Below are 18,411 nucleotides of genomic sequence, written 5' to 3' on the forward strand. Positions count from 1 at the left end.
TCACTTCTCCTTCTCTTCGAAATCTTGAACTCTTCTATTCCTTCGTACCTGTCGTCTCGCTTCACTTACCTTTCTTCCCATCATAATCTGAACACACGCTCTCGCCATGAAACAATACTAACAATATCATCCCATCGCACCTCCTCATACTCATCCTCTTTCACAGTAGCCCTGCCAAGACTCTGGAATTCGTTACCTGCTAGCATCAGGGACTGTCGAAATAAAACTGAATTCAAACGCAAACTTACTAGGCACTTTGTCAGTAATTGAGACTCATTCAGACATGGTTTCTTGTAAATAGTTCTCTTAATCTATCACAAAATATTTCAATATCAGGTAATTTCATTACTATAGATTTTTGTTATTGTAGGTTTAATTTGTAATTCAGTAAATACAAAAATATTCTTTGTTCTTAACTTCTATGATAGAATGTCTAGCTTTCATTAATCAGGTAATCTTGTCGTACTTTAATTTTTATTGTAATTGTAATAGTAAATTTAATATTAATTGTAATTTTATTGTTCATATTATAGTTGTAATCCCCTGGTAGAGGGGCAGAGAAGGCCTGACGGCCTTATCACTACCAGGTTAAATCTGTGGTGTTTGGGTAAAGGGAGATAAGTCATAAAAATGAGTTCGGAGATAAATGAAAATTAAACTTGGAACCCCTATTACAAATAATTTTCTACACAATTAAAACACATCAACTGCTAGTATTCTTTAATTTTTGCACACCCACTTGTATAATTTAACTTGTGTGTTAATCTGGGGAACAAAATTCCACCTGGACAAAAAAATGACATACCCCTTTACCCGAACACCACAGAAATAAATAAATACTAAATACTATTAAATAAAACAATTGAATGTTATGAGAATGAACATGATGTCACTACTGACAACATTTTAAAATTTGTTAATTTTCTTCAGGAGTATAAATTGGCATTTCACGAAATTCACAAACTTTCCATAGTTTCTATGGTAACACCAGCACCTAGTGCGGGATGTGAACGTGCATTTTTGTGTTTACATTGCATTAAAACTTACTTGCGGAACAGAAAGGGCCATGAATGTCTCCGCGAACTCGCAGTCCTTGCTGAAGAGCAGGATCTCGTAAAGGCGCTGGATATTGAGGACTAATCGACAAATTTGATGCTGCCCATGGTAATTGACGTATAGCTTTATATTAGGAAACTCAACACACATTCCCAGGTAACTAGTAATAGTAGTAATCATCATCATCATCATCATCATCATCCTTGCATGTATTGGGCCAAGTGGCCCGTTATGGTCTCTTGCCAATGCTTGAACGGTCTGCCCAAGGATCTCTTGCCCACAGGATGGTAATTTAAAATTTGGCGTGGAATTCTAGAACGAGGCATTCTGATGACATGTGATCTCCAGTTTTGTCTGTATTTCTGTAGGTATTCCGTAATCGGTTCAATCTGCAGTTCTTTCATAATGTCAAAATAGTAATAATAATAATAATAATAATAATAATAATAATAATAATAATAATAATAATAATAATATATAGTAATGATAAAAACAGATGTATAGTATGCGCGCAACTGCATGAGAGAACATTTTGGATTTTTTATGTATCACATTTTTTACAGCTCGCACCCCATCCGCACCCCCTTTGCTCTGATCCTGGCGACGTCACTGATAACAGTTGACTAGCATTCACACAAACTGGTGTGACAGAGAGATTTACTGTGGGAAGATTAACTTTATAACCGATTGTTTAACAAGGCTGTATCAACTACGCGATTATCCAGCACTGATACAATTTATTACAATGAAAAGATTTGCCGTATCTTTACCTGACATTTGCCTTATAGTTACGAAAAACAAAAATAAACCTAATTAGTTAATCAGGCCAAGGATAACAAAAAGCCAGGACAGTGAATGTGGCAGTTTGTAATTTTCCAATGTTAAGAACACATAATTCCCAAGGAAATGTTGTTTTTAAAGTCTTCTTTTCTGTCATACATGATAACAATAACCATCGCAAAAAAAATCATATTTACGTATTTCACGTTTCCTTCGCATCTTGCGCGTTTTTAAGCGTAATTTACGTATCACTTAGAAAAGAATTTTATACGTAATTGTATAACCCTGGCAATTACAATTTTTATGGAATGCAGTGACATATTGGAAAATTCTCAATTTCCTCACTCCTTTACACTCATCTTTGGGCCTCTGTGTCCATTTTGAAGTAAACAGGCTCAAGTTATCTCTTTCTTAAATCATGAAAACTAATATTAGATTCAGACCCTAGGAACTGATTCACTAACAACCATCCAAATGAATGAATGGCTAACCAACCAAATAAATGAAAAACTAACCAACAAATTTAATACATACCTAACCAAGTAAATGAATGACTGAATAACTAAATATATAAATAAAATAAAAATAAATAATTAAACACTTACATAAATAAATTAAATTAAACAAATAAAATAAATTAATTCAATAAATAAACGAAATAAATAAATAAAATAAAATAAATAAATAAGCAAATAAGAAAATAAATAAAACAAATAAAATAAATAGATTAAATTGAATAAATAAATAAAATAAAATAAATAAAATTAATTAATTACTAAAATAAATATATAGTAAATAAATAAATAAGATGATAAAATAAAATAAATAAATAAATACATAAATGAATAAACAAATAAATAAATACGTAAATAATGTTGAACATTTCCACTAATTAACCTTTCCCCCAACTTTACAGGGACAATGCAAACTATTGCAATGCCATTGATATAATTCTACATAGCTGCAGTTCCAGGGGAAAAAAAAGGACTCGCCTAATTTTACGAAATTCCAGATGCAACGCACTACGCATGTGCAGTAAACAACAGCGCCTGTATGTGTGCTACTTGTGGACGGTCGTGCGAAACGTGTTGCCTACATACAATATACAGTAGATGGATTCCCATTAAGACTTGGGCAATTTTTTTTTCTGGAACTATATATAAAAAGCTAACAAAGTACAGCATCCCAGAAATCATATTATATTTACCTCTCCTGGTTGATTGCAGCATATACTGGTGCAACCAATACTATGGTTGTTACTTGTCGGTGATTGTCCCAGGACACTGGGTAAAATGTCGTCCATGTGAAGAAGAAATAACTGGAAAAAGATATGTCACAATTAAGTAACTGAAAAGAAAATACGCATTCATTCATTCATTCATTCATTCATTCATTCATTGTTTTGCCCAAGGACAGGTCTTTTACTGGAAACCTAGTATTCTCCAATCCTTCCTATTTTCTGCCTCCCTCTTTATCTCCTCATATGATCCATATAATATCTTAATGTCGTCCGTCATCTGATATCTTCTTCTGCCCCGAATTTTTCTTCCGTTCACCATTCCTTCCAATGCATCCTTCAGTAGGCAGTTTCTTCCCAACCAATTTCTTTTCCTCTTCCTGATCAGTTTTAGCATCATTCTTTCTTCACCCACTCTTTCCAACACAGCTTCATTTTTTATTCTGTCTGTCCATTTCCCACGTTCCGTGGGGCATGCGTGGACTTCTCGTGTAGTGCCAGCGTGATCCAGGATTGCCAGATGTCCCGGAGTTTAATGGTGTGTCCAAACTTCTGATTTAAAGGTAAGCTCTACCTGCATTATTATTATTATTATTATTATTATTATTATTATTATTATTATATTAATTTTTTCATAAGATTTCTAATGTTATATACGAGTAGTTAACTGGTATGGGATAAGGAGTTATTACATTTACTTACTTACAATTGGCTTTTAAGGAACCCGCAGGTTCATTGCCGCCCTCACATAAGCCCGTCAAGATTAATACAGTCTCTATCATCATATCCCACCTCCCTCAAATCCATTTTAATATTATCTTCCCATCTACGTTATTACATTATTATTATTATTATTATTATTATTATTATTATTATTATTATTATTATCATCACTATTATTATTATTATTATTATTATTATTATTATTATTAGGCCTTTTATTATTACCACTATTATTAGAGTTACTTTGCTTGTTACGTAGAATCTGTGTACTTATGCGTCTTTCTAGATACATTGTGAAATCAAAATAAAGGATACGTATAAGATTATTGGACAAGAACCTTTTGGCACAATTACTTGTGGCTTTTCAGATAATATAACATCAGATTTAGAAGTTGTTTTTGCTCGAGTCGATGAATTTTTTTTAGTTGGTTATTTAACGACGCTGTATCAACTACAAGGTTATTTAGCGTCGAGATTGGTGATAGCGAGATGGTATTTGGCGAGATGAGGCCGAGGATTCGCCATAGATTACCTGGCATTCACCTTACGGTTGGGGAAAACCTCGGAAAAAATCCAACCAGGTAATCAGCCCAAGTGGGGATCGAACCCGAGCCCGAATGCAACTTCAGACCGGCAGGCAAGCGCCGCCACGCCGGTGGCTCGAGTCGATGAAGAAGATTAGAAAACAATAATGGTTGAACATAATATTGCTTATTATTATTTACACGCATATATAAATTAGGTTCTTTGCAGTCAAATATTGATTGAACTGATATAGGAACGACTGTCGCAACCGAATGCATAGTAGTACAGCAGCACGAGACGTCAACAGACCAGCAAAACAAACAAATATTGACGGCTGGTAAATAAACTTCTTTCAACCAACATTAAAGAAGAATAATCCAGGAAAAAAATAAACGTGTTACACACTCCTGTTTGCATAATTATTTAATAACAGACGAGTTTACTTTTTTTGGAATCAGCATAATATTAAGATTACGTAAATAATACAATAATAACAGAATAGCTCACTTTCTTCAAAACCTAAACTATTAATATAAATTAACAATATTCTTCAAACTATTCACGACTGTACACAGCTCCACAGAATGATACTATGCGTTGTTTATGTGAACTGCATATGGGCTATTCCATCTCAAATCGACCGAAATATGGAGAAAATTGACCTTGCAATTTTCAAATACAATGAAACTTTTTCTGTCCGTAGACAACTGTGATACAATGCTTTGTGCAAAGTTTGAGGCATCAGAACTTCATAGTGTTTAAATTAATAATATTTAAATTTATCGTATTTTCATAAAATTAGCAACTTTAAACTGTTGTGGCTCCGAAACCCTTTCACCCGATGATCAAAAGCATGGTTTATTTTGATGCTGAGAAGTTAAAGTTTATATTGACATGTAAACAGTTTTTCTTACTTTCTATGGAAATGGAGAAATTTAGATTTTTCTTCATTAAGACGCCTTGGGCCACGAAAAAAATATTTTAAAAATATATGGTTAGATTCCGCATTGAACGTACAAATAAACACATATTTTTACTGGTGGTACGTTGATAAAGTATTGAAAATATCAAATAAATAAAATAAATAGTACGCGCGTGAACTAACCAGCTGACTGTCGGTAGTCGAGACAAGCAAGGCCAGGAGACAAACTCGTGATGTGTTGTCTAGCAGTCATGGCTGGGCTAGCTTTATCACAAGTTTTCATAAACACAGGAGTAAAATGACGCCCAATGCTCGCTTATCTTCAGCTCTCTTCCAGTGCGTGGGGTATTGCGCCGTTCAAGTCTAGGCGTGTGAAAATAATTTATTTAATACCCTCGAAACTTATTGCCATACCACTAAGCAAACAATGCCGAATCCCTCTTAATAATGCAAGGTTTTTTCTCAATATTTTTTTACATTTTTACAAATGGCCAAAAAGTCTAAAAGCAAGTAAAATCAGACTATCTGTCTCTCTGTATACAATAAAAACAAGGATTACTTCTTAACATAACCTACCAAATGTCAGCTTCAACATAAGCTCTCGTTCAATGTTCTGCAGTAAATGGTTCCAGAGTTCTGAGCGCTGAAAGAGGATTGTTTTTATAAAATACGCTAAATTTGTCGCTCAATAATACAAAAACCGTTTTACTTTCGATAGTATATTTTTGAAAATGCACTCCCCTCAGCACCTTGTATAAGTAGGGAAAAAATTAGAGCATAAAAAATGCGAGGTTTTTTACTGATCGATTTCATAATATGGAATATCCCGTATCGTCTGCAGTGAGCGGGTGATATCTATACTCCACGCTGTATCAACTGAAATCTACTGTTTTGATATCGGTATGAACTTCTTACCTATGGTGGTGAGTTTTAAATCCGAACTGTTCATGATGAACTTTGTCGCGTGAATTTAATAAATAACTTAGGAGTGTCAGAAGGTGGTGTTCTAGAACTTTTCCTAAAAAGAAATCCAGTAAACTTACAGGTTTTTAGCTTTTAGTAAAGACTGAATCCTTTCTTGTCTTTGTAATGGCTACAATGTCTACATATTTTCACGCATGTGGAAAGCAGCTGAATATAAACACACATTATATATATTTATGAGACGTTATTGCGCGTCAAGGAGACTGTTTTGGCACTATAGGAGAGATTGTATCAGGTCCAGGTAAATTAATACGTGGTAGTCCTTGTATTATAGCTACTTTTCACTTCGCCAGAATTGATGAAAGGTATGATTTCAGCTGTAGTTTGTAGGAAATCGTGAATATACTGTGTTACTTCTTCTGAGAATTTTCTGTCAGACAGGTTAGGATGAGGTGGAAATATTTGTTGAAAAGTGACAGCTAAGGTTTCTATTTTAATTTTGAGACCATACAATTCAGAGAACATTAAAAAATAAAACAAGACAAGAAACAAAGCTGAAGTTTTATAAGGTAATGGCCACACCTGTTCTAACCCATGCAAGAGAATCACGGACTTTAACCAAGAAAGAACAAAAACGGTTACAAACTGCAGTGATGAACTTTTTAAGAAAGCTAAAATGTTGCACATTTACTTACTTACTTACTGGCTTTTAAGGAACCCGAAGGTTCATTGCCGCCCTCACATAAGCCCGCCATCGTTTCCTATCCTGAGAAAGATTAATCCAGTCTCTATCATCATATCCCACCTCCCTCAAATCCATTTTAATATTACCTTCCCATCTATGTCTCGGCCTCCCTAAAGGTCTTTTTCCTTCCGGCCTCCCAACTAACACTCTATATGCATTTCTGGATTCGCCCATACGTGCTACATGCCCTGCCCATCTCAAACGTCTAGATTTTATGTTCCTAATTATGTCAGGTGAACAATACAATGCGTGCAGTTCTGCGTTGTGTAACTTTCTCCATTCTCCTGTAACTTCATCCCTCTTAGCCCCAAATATTTTCCTAAGAACCTTATTCTCAAAAACCCTCAATCTCTGTTCCTCTCTCAAAGTGAGAGTCCAAGTTTCACAGCCATACAGAACAACCGGTAATATAACTGTTTTATAAATTCTAACTTTCAGATTTTTTGACAGCAGACTAGATGACAAAAGCTTCTCAACCGAATAACAGGCATTTCCCATATTTATTCTGCGTTTAATTTCCTCCCGAGTGTCATTTATATTTGTTACTGTTGCTCCAAGATATTTGAATTTTTCCACCTCTTCGAAGGACAAATCTCCAACTTTTATAGTTCCATTTCGTACAATATTCTGATCACGCGACATAATCATATACTTAGTCTTTTCGGGATTTATTTCCAATCCTATCTCTTTACTTGCTTCAGGCAGAATTTCCGCGTTTTCCCTAATCGTTTGTGGATTTTCTCCTAACATATTCACGTCATCCGCATATACAAGAAGCTGATGTATCCCATTCAATTCCAAACCCTGCCTGTTATCCTGAACTTTCCTAATGGCATATTCTAGAGCGAAGTTAAAAAGTAAAGGTGATAGTGCATCTCCCTGCTTTAGCCCGTAGTGAATTGGAAAAGCATCAGATAGAAACTGACCTATACGGACTCTGCTGTAAGTTTCACTAAGACACATTTTAATTAATCGAACTAGTTTCTTGGGAATACCAAATTCAATAAGAATATTATATAAAACTTCTCTCTTAACCGAGTCATACGCCTTTTTGAAATCTATGAATAACTGATGTACTGTACCCTTATACTCCCATTTTTTCTCCAATATCTGTCGAATACAAAAACTCTGATCAATAGTCGATCTATTACGCCTGAAACCACACTGATGATCCCCAATAACTTCATCTACATATGGAGTTAATCTTCTCAAAAGGATATTCGACAAAATTTTGTACGACGTCAACAAAAGTGATATTCCTCGAAAGTTACTACAGTTAGTCTTGTCCCCTTTCTTAAAAATAGATACATCAATTATTCATATATTTCAAAGAGACATATGACATGGTTAAGGGAGGTTTCTATTGAAATTGGTATTCTCAAGAAACTAGTTTGATTAATTAAAATGTGTCTCAGTGAAACGTACAGCAGAGTCCTCATAGACCAGGTTCTGCCGGATGTTTTTCCAATTCACTGCTGGCTAAAGCAAGAAGATGCACTATTACTGTGTGCGCGCCAGCTCTTAAACCGTGAGGTATGAGGAAGTGGGGAAAGGGGGCATATGACTCAGCCAGGCCAGCTAAGGAGTGTGCATGAATGTTCCCTCCGTAGTACAAACATTAACTCTCTCGCTTATCGGTTTCACGCCGCGCCGCATTCCTGCCGCGTTATATATATTTAGTCTAGTATAGTACAGTCTTACGTCATCACCCGCTTATCGCTTCCACGCTGCATTCCTGCCACAGTTTAAGAGCTGGCGCGCAGACAGTAACTTTACTTTTTAACTTTGCTCTAGAATATGTCATTAAGAAAGTCCAACATAACAGGGAGGGTTTGGAATTGAACGTGCTACATCAACTTCTTTATGCGGATGACGTAAATATGTTAGGAGAAAATCCAGAAATGATTAGGGAAAACACGGGAATTTTACTTGAAATAAAGAGAAGTAAATCCCGAAAAGACAAAGTATATGATTATGTCTCATGACCAGAATACTGTACGAAATGAAAACATAAAAATTGGAAATTTATTCTTTCAAGAGGTGACAAAATTCAAGTACCTGTTGTTGTTGTTACTGACTTTACTGACTTTGAGCCAGAGGCCGTTTTAGGGTCTTATACGCACAGGATGCCTTCTCCAGCCATTGTACATAAATAATAATAAATATATATTTACATATATTGGAGCAACAGTAACAAATATAAATGACACTCGGGAGGAAATTAAACGCAAAATAAATATGTGAAATGCCTGCTATTATTCGGTTCAGAAGCTTTTGTTATCCAGTCTGCTCTCAAAAAAAGCTAAAAGTTAGAATTTATAAAACAGTCATATTACCAGTTGTTCTGTATGTTGTGAAACTTACACTCTCACTTTGGGAGAGGAACAGAGATTAAAGATGTTCGAAAATAAGGTGCTCAGAAAATATTTGGGACTAAGAGGGAAGAAGTTACAGGAGAATGGAGGAAGTTACACAACTCAGAACTGCACGCATTGTATTCTTCACCGGACATAATTAGAAACATTAAATCCAGACGTTTGAGATGAGCAGGGCATGTAGCATGTATGAGTAAATCCAGAAACGCATATAGTGTTAGTTGGGAGACCGGAGGAAAAAAGACCTTTCGAGAGGCCGATACATAGATGGGAGGATAATATTTTAAAATGGATTTGAGGGAGATGGGATATGATGGTAGGGACTGGATTAATCTTGCTCAGCATAGGGACTGATGGCGGGCTTAGGATTGTCAGGCAGTCTTGTTCAGTTGGAACATATGCTTCAAATATACAAGGTAACAGTCATTTATTTCGGAAACCAGTGCATTAAAATTTTCGAGACAAAGATATTTGTTACTAAAGCACATGTGAACTTTCACTTGAGCATGATTTCATCAATCAGTCCTAACAGGAAGGAGGGTCAGTGGCGTATTACTTTAAAATTTCAAATGGGAATCGTGGTCAAATATGGTACCATTTGATAGAGGTCTTCAAAACAAACAACTTTCATAGGAAACGTTTTTATCAATTCCTACTCTTTCAATGAGAAAACGTACGAAAAGACAATGCCATCAATATGGAGAAGTGTTACAATACCAAAATGTAAACAAAACAATTAATGTTGACAGATGTTACTGAAAGACTGGACAATGCCATTAATTTTTTTGAAACGTTCAAACTGTCTGCCGTTCTGAGCAGCACACATCCGTACTCTTCTTCTAATACCGTCAGCGACTCCTAACACTTCGACGTGGTCAAGTGACTGGAAAGTCTCTCGGATTCGCTGTTTCATGTCATCTCTTGCTGTGGAACAATCTTGATAGACGATGTTTTTTAACCCTTCCCAAAGATAAAAATCCAAAGATTCAAGTTCACATGTGCTTTAGTTACAAATATTATTGTCTCGAAAATTTTAATGCATTAGTTTCCGAAATAAATTACTTACGGGTGATCTGAATCACCCATTGTCTTTTCGTACGTTTTCTCATTGAAAGAGTAGGAATTAATAAAAACGTTTCTATGAAAGTTGTTCGTTTTGAAGAGCTCTATCAAATGGTACTATATTTGACCACGATTCCCATTTGAAATTTTAAAGTGATACGCCACTGACCCTACTTCCTGTTACGGCTGATTGATGAAATCATGCTCAAGTGAAAGTTCACATCTGCTTTAGTGATAAATATTTTTGTCTGGAAAATTTTAATGCCATAGTTTCCGAAATAAATGACTGTTACGGGTAGTCTGAATCACCCTGTATTGCAGTTCCGGGTAACACCGCTTATCTGTCATGTCCTAACCATCGAAAAATGTATTACAAAAATGAAGGGAAGGTAAGAGATAGATGTTACCTTATGAAATGGAACTTTAGCACCATCAGCTGTTCCTTCCAGCTCTCTCACATACTGTGGAAAGTTCTTGCGGACACATGCAAGAGTTTCCTGGTATACAGCCTTCCCTGCATCTGTTTCATACAGCGGAAGATACTCTTCGTTTAGTGGTTTTGAAGCTGCCAAGAAACTGTGGATCAGGCTACCAAAAGTTCGACCCTGTGTAAAAGAAACAACCATCAATACATTAGTCCAGTGATGTCAAAGCAAGCGCATTTTTCTGACCTTGACGTCGTGCGCGGGCAGCAAGCGCTATGTATGGAAAGAGGAAGGCTTGTGTATATGAATAAGCAACTTGTTGGATTAAGAAAACAGTGGTGCACAAACTTCAAACGGAACGTGAAATTTTATGTCGTTATTTTTATATGGCTTCTTTCTGTTTAATATTATCCATATTGTCTGTAAAACAAAAGTACTAACACTGATTTCTTAATATTGCACTTGTGTTTTAAATCTTAATAACATAATAGAGAGTTAAGAAGGAATATTCACTTAAATTCCATAGTAGTATAATATTATACTGTATTAAGTGGATGAAACACATCATTCATAAAGAAAGTGATATTCCAAAGAAAGAGATTGAGTATGACATGATAAATTGGAATTTATATTGATGGTATCTTTAGCCTTACAAAAGTAATCAATAAACTAATCAAAACAATATTACAGTACAAAGCAAAGTTACCTAGGTACTGTATCTGTTTTAAGTGTAACTAATATTACATAACAAAACTCTTATCGCATTATGCTTTTAAGGTGATATTGGCGAGCATCTTCCTATCATCAGAATATTAAATTATTTTCTCGAAATTTGCTGAAGCTATAGAGTTGACAATTTTACAACACATGGGCACGTATCTTTTGCTTATGATGTAACAGTAGTTGCTTTGTTAATTCATTTCCTTACAAACAATTTCCATGCGAATATTTTCAAAATTTTCAATACACTATCGTATATACGATATATTAGATTTAAGAAAACATTCTGTAAGGCTACTAAATAAATAGGTCTGTACCTGAAAATTTCACTTTTCTATACGAAAAGTTGAGAAAATATTTCTTTTGAATAAAAAAATCAAACTTGTGAAAAATGAGCATTAAAATTAAAACTTACATTCTTATAACGCACTTATACTTCTCAGGCAAATCTAAAAATTAACATGGATACAGTTTTAATAAGTTCTCTTCCCTTTATCTATTGAATCAGTGCTGGCCATCCCTGAATATAGCTCGACCAAGCGGAATATACCACCTCTTTCGTCTGTCTCTTTCCTTTCCGCTGTAAAGCGCTCAGGCTCTCCTGGGCTCTAAAGCGCGCGCTTGCTCCTGTGGGCATCAATTGACATGCCTGCATTAGTCTAATTCAAAGTTTGCTTGTTTGCGTAATGGCAGAGATATTAACTTGCCGTTATTCGCCCTGACTACGAGCGAGATCCACAGATGTCGCTAGTGTCGAGAAGCGTAAATCATGTAGTTCGTCTGAGACTAACCAGAGTACACCACAGGCGGCACGCCTTAAAGTGAGTAGCTGCTGATGGGGCAATGACGTTAAAATATTTGTAGTTATAGTCGCGACGCTATTATTCCCGGCATGACTCCTCCTCTTTGCTTACGTCTTAGGAAGTGAAGACTCTATAAGGTCTAGGTAGGTAGTGTCGTTCGTCATTTTTGTTCTTTCGTTGCCGAGCTACAAGACGAGGAATCTATTTGCCACGCCGTTAAACATTATCATGTCATAGCTTCGATGATAATAAATCAAACGCACTGTAATTCAGCAAATAATTGAGCGGCAAATAACGTCCTCGTGTGCTTTCTGCGAACGCCAACAAAAGAGCCAAAATGGCGGGCGATTATATTAAGTATTTATCAAGCCTTAGGAAATGTATAACGTCATCATCAGCAAATCACAAGACGCATATGTTTAAATGTAGTCAACCTGCAACGTGATTGGCTGCCGGAAATTAGAGTGCATTTTTGCGACAATTATTTATTTTCTAGTTTAAACCCTGATATACTGCTATGGTTGTTTTTACCAAAACAAAAATTGCCTGATGTCAAATGCTCTTCTTCATTTTTAAATTCAACATAATGTCACTATATTGCAAAAATACCTTATGAAGGAACATACTCAAATGGGGTATGACAGTGAGCATGGCTGCATCGAACAAAGAATAAAAGATTTTGTAAAATTCACCAAACGAATAAAAAGAAATCCATTCCCTTACGACACTAAGCACTTATTCTCTGAATTCTTTATGAACTACACATCAGAGCGAATTCAATGTTATGAACCAGTTCGTCGTCTCGGAAGAAAAAGTGGTGTTGCAACTGAGAATGAGGTAAGGACATTTAAATATTGTGAAGGGAAAATTCAACTCTCATTTGACTATTTATTTTATAACTTAGCAAGACGTGCGTCCCGCCAAAACTAAGAAAGACATCCATCATGTGAACCTCTATGACTCTCCAGTTCCAGCACAACAGAGAAAGTGGCAGCACTTAAGAGGAACTCGAATCAGTTATTCCTAAAGATTGTCGCCCATTTTATGACAATTTGCCACATTGGATTGTCGCTTTTGTCATTTCTTACATTTTAGGAAATGATACATTGAAGAATATCAGAAAAAGTGACGCACTGTTAGCTACAAAATCGACTTTCTATGTTGGTAACCTGGGTTCCAATTCAGGCAGGCTCACGTGCAATTTGTGGTTGACAAAGATGGTGGTAGATGGAAGGTTTTCTGGGGTACTCCCATTTCCTCTACAGACATTCTACATTTCCTACATTAATCATCATAATCTCACTGGTGCACCAAGGTCCTGGATGGCTCAAGCGGTAGGGGCAAGGCATGTCTCTATCGCTTGGTCCGAAAGGTTGTGGGTTCGAGTCCTGCCTTGGGCATGGGTGTTCTGTACGTACTAGTTTGAGAAAGCGGAAAACAGAAAAAGAGAAACGAAAAGGGGTGAAAAAGGTCGAAATGTTAAAAAAAAAAAAAATGCAGTCAAAATTAAAAAAAAAAAAACTAAACACTCTGTGACAAAGAGTCTACACTAAGGCGTGTTCCTCCTAAAGTGGGGCACTGGGGTCAATGATGCAAAGTCAAGTAGCCTATCCATCATTGGAAAAAAAAGAAATAAGAAAATGGAAGTTTTGAAAATGTTCGCATAAAACTGTGATTTTCCACATTAATGTAAACTCTGAAATTTAAATTAAGACTATGTAATTTTCTAAATTAGAATTTATATTTTCATTTTCTTCTTCGTCAAACAGTTTTTATTTGTTATTTTTTTAGTTAATGATCTTATATAAAATATATTGTCTGAAATCTTAATGAAAAGGTAAAAAAATAAAAGCTTCATTTCAACTAATAACACATATCAGTTCCTTATTCTGTTATAATAACACGTAATATGTTAAAAAATAATAATAATAAACTGCCCCCCCCATTGAGGGTAGCCCTTACGGACTCAGTATATTCTCAAAAAAAATTATGATACATATGTAAACATAGATATTAAATTTTAAAGAAGGGAAACAAAGAAAAGGGCGAGAAAAATTACAATTGCTATTAATGTGGCACCATGTGATTAATTAGGATTTGGTAGCATTTTTTTAACACAATTATCACAATGTCATCCCTCAGAAACGTTGCCAGAGCAAACTGCCGTCGAAATTCTTCGAAAAAAGCTGGTATAGTCCCTGAGAAATATCTCAGAATCAAATCATTTTCTTTTTAGAAATACTCTTCAGATAAATAAAACGTAGTATTCTTCCTGATTCTTGTGCTTTTCAGTGGTTCAAATAGATAGAATGTATCTATACTAATAATAAATTTGTAGCCGAAATTTTTCTGGTAATTTTCGATTTTCCAAAAATAATTGGTCCTAACATATATAATTAATCACCCTGAAACCGAAAATAGCATTTTTGAAATTTTTGTTTGTATGTCTGTCTGTATGTTTGTTACCTTTTCACGCGATAATGGCTGAACCGATTTATATGAAAATTGGAATATAAATTAAGTTCGTTGTAACTTAGATTTTAGGCTATATGGCATTCAAAATATATTATTTAAAAGGGGGTTATAAGGGGGCCTGAATTAAATAAATCGAAATATCTCGCTTATTATTGATTTTTGTGAAAAATATTACATAACAAAAGTTTCTTTAAAAATGATTTCCGATAAGTTTTATTCTTTACAAAATTTTGATAGGACTGATATTTAATGAGATAAATGAGTTTGAAACTAAAATAACGCCATCTAAGATGGTGCAATGAATTAAGAACAAATTACTTCCTCTATAAGGGGCCTTGGACAACAACAATCGAAACAGGGGCCTTAGAGATTAACAATCGAAAGCTATTAAACATAGCCTACAGAGAATGTTTCTGTATGAAGTAATATCAGAAGTTAATATAACCGATTTGTATAATTAATTATTATTTCACCATTGGAAAGTGTAATTTCTCTAGATGGACATAATGCTATAATGTTATTACAGTAACGTCTGAGTAAATCGAGAACAGGTAAGATTAAAATAGCTTCTTATGCACATAAAATTTGATAGGCTATTTTGTACATTCATTTTCTGTATTTCTTAAAATAATATTTATGTACACTCATTTTAATCTCAGAGAATTAACGAACAACGAGAGTGTAAATTGATTTAGTATGCAGTAATAGTACGTTAGCTTAGCAATCCATTATTTTATAATTCAAATTTTAACTATGCTCAATTGAATCGTGTTAAAATACATAAAATATATATGCAATAAATGCAATGCAAAAAAAATGGGTAATGAGCGAAGCAGATTATCTTGCGCTGTTGTAAAAGTTGTTCCCTGGATCAAACGTCCTATTTTAATTATGTAATTACTTTATATTTATTTCTAACAGGTGCAGCGGAGCGCACGGGTACGGCTAGTAAATAATAAAAAGTTTTATGTCTCTCCTGAAAAGTTCGGAAAAATTACAGCATGGGATACTAGATCAAGGGCATCAATATTGAAACAAACCAACTTCTAACAATGCGCACATTGTTGGGCCGTTGCCTAGCATTTGATTCACATTGCATGTTTCATATTATGGATGTTGTCTAATCGTTTGGACGTCTCGTTAAAACATAGCAGCAATTCATAAAGAATCAAGCGAAAGAATATGTATCAAAGTAAGTAATAGTATAATACTTTTCACTTATAAGTAATAGTAATACATTTATTTATTCTAGTGGTGTTAAGGCTATGGATCTGTGATATTTCTAACTTCTACACTTCTTTTACACCAATTAATGTGAAACTTTTACACATCTTGATTACACAACTTTTAAAACTATATCAGTTCGTAATAAGTATATGTTAAATATCACAACTAGTTTCAGCCTGTTATTAATAATAATAATTTATTTATTTAATCTGGCAGAGATAGGGCTAGTAGAACTTCTCTTCCGCCCAGCCATCTTCAGAACTTTTACTACATATTTCTTACAATTTGAACATGGAATGCACAAATGTTCACTTTGATATTCCAATTACTGTACTTTACTTAGAATTAATTATCTCAATTTTCAAAGTTTACATAATTTTTCTTTAAATTCATATTTAATTTGTTCCTGATAGATGTATGTAAAATATGACACATGCTTTTCATATTTTCTCAATTACTTTTTGAAAAAAATATATATTTACCCTTTTAGTTGTTAATTTCTAAATTTTTTTAAATTTATCACATTCTCAACAAATGGTGATTTGAATACTTCCAATAACAGAAGAAAACACGTGTCAGTTTACGTCACATGCTTTTTGAGGACTTCTGTGCAAAATTTCACAGAAATTAGAGAAACATTGCATTCATTAGAGCATTTTGAATGTTACAAAATGTTGAAAATTAGAAAATCGAAGAGTATCAAAGTACAACATGTATGATACATATATATTATCGATATCCTTCCTTCCTATACAGGTCTACCACAAACAATTTTCTTTCACTAACAGCATGAAATATAAACTGAATTAAAAGTAAAATTAGAATGAAGAATAAAGTCTGTCAGAATGACAGCTGAGTGACAGTTTAAAGGGCTGTAGCTTCACGCACGTGCCGGTCCCTTTAAATTCGTCCTGGAAGGGCTTAAAATTGTCATAGGACCAAAATAAGCATAGATTTGGAAAAGTGAAACATTATTTTATTTTTTAGAGTTAAAAACAAAATTTTCATTTTTAATGTTTTTTTTTTTTTTTTTTCGTTATTTTCACTGATCCATAACCTTAAGACAATCAATCTTCCACGCCACCAGAAATATGTGAAGCCTACATACAAAAATTTAGGACAGCAACGAAGAAACTATTTAATAACGTTCATTCAAACATAACAAGAACAAGTAACACAAAAGAAAAAAGATAATGCAAAATATTTAAAATTTTTTAGTTTGTATACTATTAAACAAAGCTTAAGGTCTATATTAATATTATTAATCTAAATAACTAATCGATAAAAGGCAATTAATAATGCAAACAAGAAATAAAATTATAAATGATAAGCATTTTATTGTTCAGCTCACTGGAGTTGAGTCAATTTTCAAAGTGTCACAAAATGACGTTCCTTTGCTCATCATTTACCAATATTTTTTTTTTTCCTGTGTTTGTTAAAATAATATTTATATATCATTTTCATTCGCTTTTATTTACGTAAAAGAGCTTAACCCTAATTTTTTAAATGTGATTTTCTTTTTGTTGTAATTAGTGTAATCAGTTAAAATTTAATTACAAAAAGTGAGGTTATGTTTTAGCTGTTTCCGAAAAACGTTTCTTTTGTGGGATAAGTCCTTTTACCTGAACATCGCTGATATACTAAATAGACAAGTTGCTTAGGGCAATGTAAACTGTAACTGTTGTTTTTACACACCATTTGGCTATCTTCTTTTTTATAAACAATCTTGCATTAAAAGACAGGAGAGCAAAAGCGAGTGGAAATGGTGAAAAAAGCCTGTAGGATAGGATTATTATGGCAACCCAAGCAAAAGTAGGAGTAAAGGTTGGCTGATTCATAATCACAAGCCCAGAAAATGTTAAGAAATCAGTTCTAGCTAATTCAATTGCAGTACATTTGATTTTCTGAGTTTCAAGTGTAATTTTATTTTGTGTTTCTCTCATTCTGTTTACTAGGCGATAATTGGTTTGAGAGTGGATGCTCTTTAGCATCGCGTGGTAACCGCCAGATCCAGACGGATGAAACTGTCATGAACAGTTTGTCAGGACGGCAGTGGAGTAAGGATAAAGGATATAACTTAAGTACCAGCACAGGTAAGTTAAATATTTATGTATACTCCATTGTAGGGAGAATAGAGTTAACCTAGAATGCAGTGGCGGTTCCTCGAGGGAGGGAAGAGAGGAACGTCCTCCTCACATTTTTCTTCTTTTGAAAGTAAATACCAAATAAAATATGTGGCTTGAAATTCGAGGAAGATTCGATAATTTCTAAGTTCACAGCTATAAGAAAACCTCGGTTGAACGAGTTTTAAACGATGCGCGCTCATGTGCTGCTAGAAAACTGTGACAAAAAGATGCGAGATTGTTTGTGTGGAGGAAAGCCAATCCATTCCTCCTTTACTGCAGTTAACAC

General features: G+C 34.4%; 1 protein-coding gene across 1 annotated transcript in view; it reads right to left on the minus strand.

The window, feature by feature from the left end:
* LOC138713200 (beta-alanyl-dopamine/carcinine hydrolase-like) overlaps positions 1–18,411 on the minus strand; it is a 123,120-nt gene that overhangs the window by 19,968 nt on the left and 84,741 nt on the right. Inside the window, exons 2-3 of the mRNA XM_069845100.1 lie at positions 10,757–10,954; positions 3,044–3,154 (exon numbers count right to left, since the gene is read on the minus strand). Of these exons, the coding sequence (XP_069701201.1) occupies positions 3,044–3,154; positions 10,757–10,954 (309 nt within the window). The remainder of the gene's footprint in view (positions 1–3,043; positions 3,155–10,756; positions 10,955–18,411) is intronic.

Source organism: Periplaneta americana, chromosome 14 (genome assembly GCF_040183065.1).
Source record: "Periplaneta americana isolate PAMFEO1 chromosome 14, P.americana_PAMFEO1_priV1, whole genome shotgun sequence".
Lineage (NCBI taxonomy): Eukaryota > Metazoa > Arthropoda > Insecta > Blattodea > Blattidae > Periplaneta > Periplaneta americana.